The 1,025-nt window shown below is 30.6% G+C and overlaps 1 protein-coding gene across 1 annotated transcript; it reads right to left on the bottom strand.

The window, feature by feature from the left end:
* Window positions 1–254: 254 nt before the first annotated feature.
* Window positions 255–731, bottom strand: LOAG_15963 (hypothetical protein; the record flags this gene model as incomplete). The annotated part of the gene is made up of 2 exons (XM_003151451.1): window positions 255–404; window positions 630–731. 2 exons carry the CDS (start codon window positions 729–731, stop codon window positions 255–257), a joined length of 252 nt encoding a protein of 83 aa, XP_003151499.1.
* Window positions 732–1,025: the final 294 nt, after the last annotated feature.

The raw sequence follows: 1,025 nt of genomic DNA, 5'->3' as shown, positions 1-1,025 counted from the left end.
TGACATTCAGCAAGATTCTAGGAATCAAGATTATTATTGACATTCAGCAAGATTCTAGGATCAAGATTATTATTGACATTCAGCAAGATTCTAGGATCAAGATTATTATTGACATTCAGCAAGATTCTAGGATCAAGATTATTATTGACATTCAGCAAGATTCTAGGATCAAGATTATTATTGACATTCAGGTTGTACAAGGATCATTAAAAGAAGATGGAACAATTTGTTTTGTTCAGGATTCATTTTTTTGTTTAAATCAAATTTTGAAATGTTACTTTTTGTTTCGCTTTGCCATTATCACTGCCAAAAGCATTCATTCTACTAAATGGTGTTGTATTTTTTGATGGTACTACCATTGGACCGTAATTTAATGAGATATCAGCATAATAACGACTTCTAATCTAAAAGTTTTTCAATTTTACTGCTAAAAAATTATTATAAATTTCATTTATTATTCACTTATTAAAATTAGTTATTTTTGGCCCAATATGAATTTAAATTAAATTTTTCATTTAAACTCGTAATTCACAATTGTAGATACTAAACAATTTGACTTTAATATGATAAATTGATATGAAAGCGTTCAGGTACAGGAATAATTTAAGCAGCACAGATAAGGCACTTACAGCTTTACACATGTATACGATGATAAGCATTGCTATCATCATGCCGATAGTAGCGCCGATCAGAATGAAATTAAAGATATCAGTAGGACTCATATCAGCCATTTGAGCACTTAACGTATCAAGCGATGTCTTCAAAAGCACTTCATTTCATTGATCAAATAGCCATTATAAATGTAACTTATAGGACAGGAAAAAGTTGTATGAATGGTACACGTAAAAAACTGATGAAAAATGCCGCTGAATGATAACTAAATTGAAATAAGTAAGTAATCAGTGTATTATCAAATTGTCTAATCATCAAAAAACGTATGTGTATATGTGTGTGTATGTGTGTGTGTGTGTGTGTGTGTGTGTGTGTGTGTGTGTGTGTGTGTGTGTGTGTGTGTGTGTGTGTGT

Source organism: Loa loa (assembly GCF_000183805.2).
Source record: "Loa loa unplaced genomic scaffold supercont3.3367, whole genome shotgun sequence".
NCBI classification, from domain to species: domain Eukaryota; kingdom Metazoa; phylum Nematoda; class Chromadorea; order Rhabditida; family Onchocercidae; genus Loa; species Loa loa.
The sequence above is the reverse complement of the archived record's forward strand: the minus strand, read 5'-3'. Positions and strand labels throughout refer to the sequence as shown.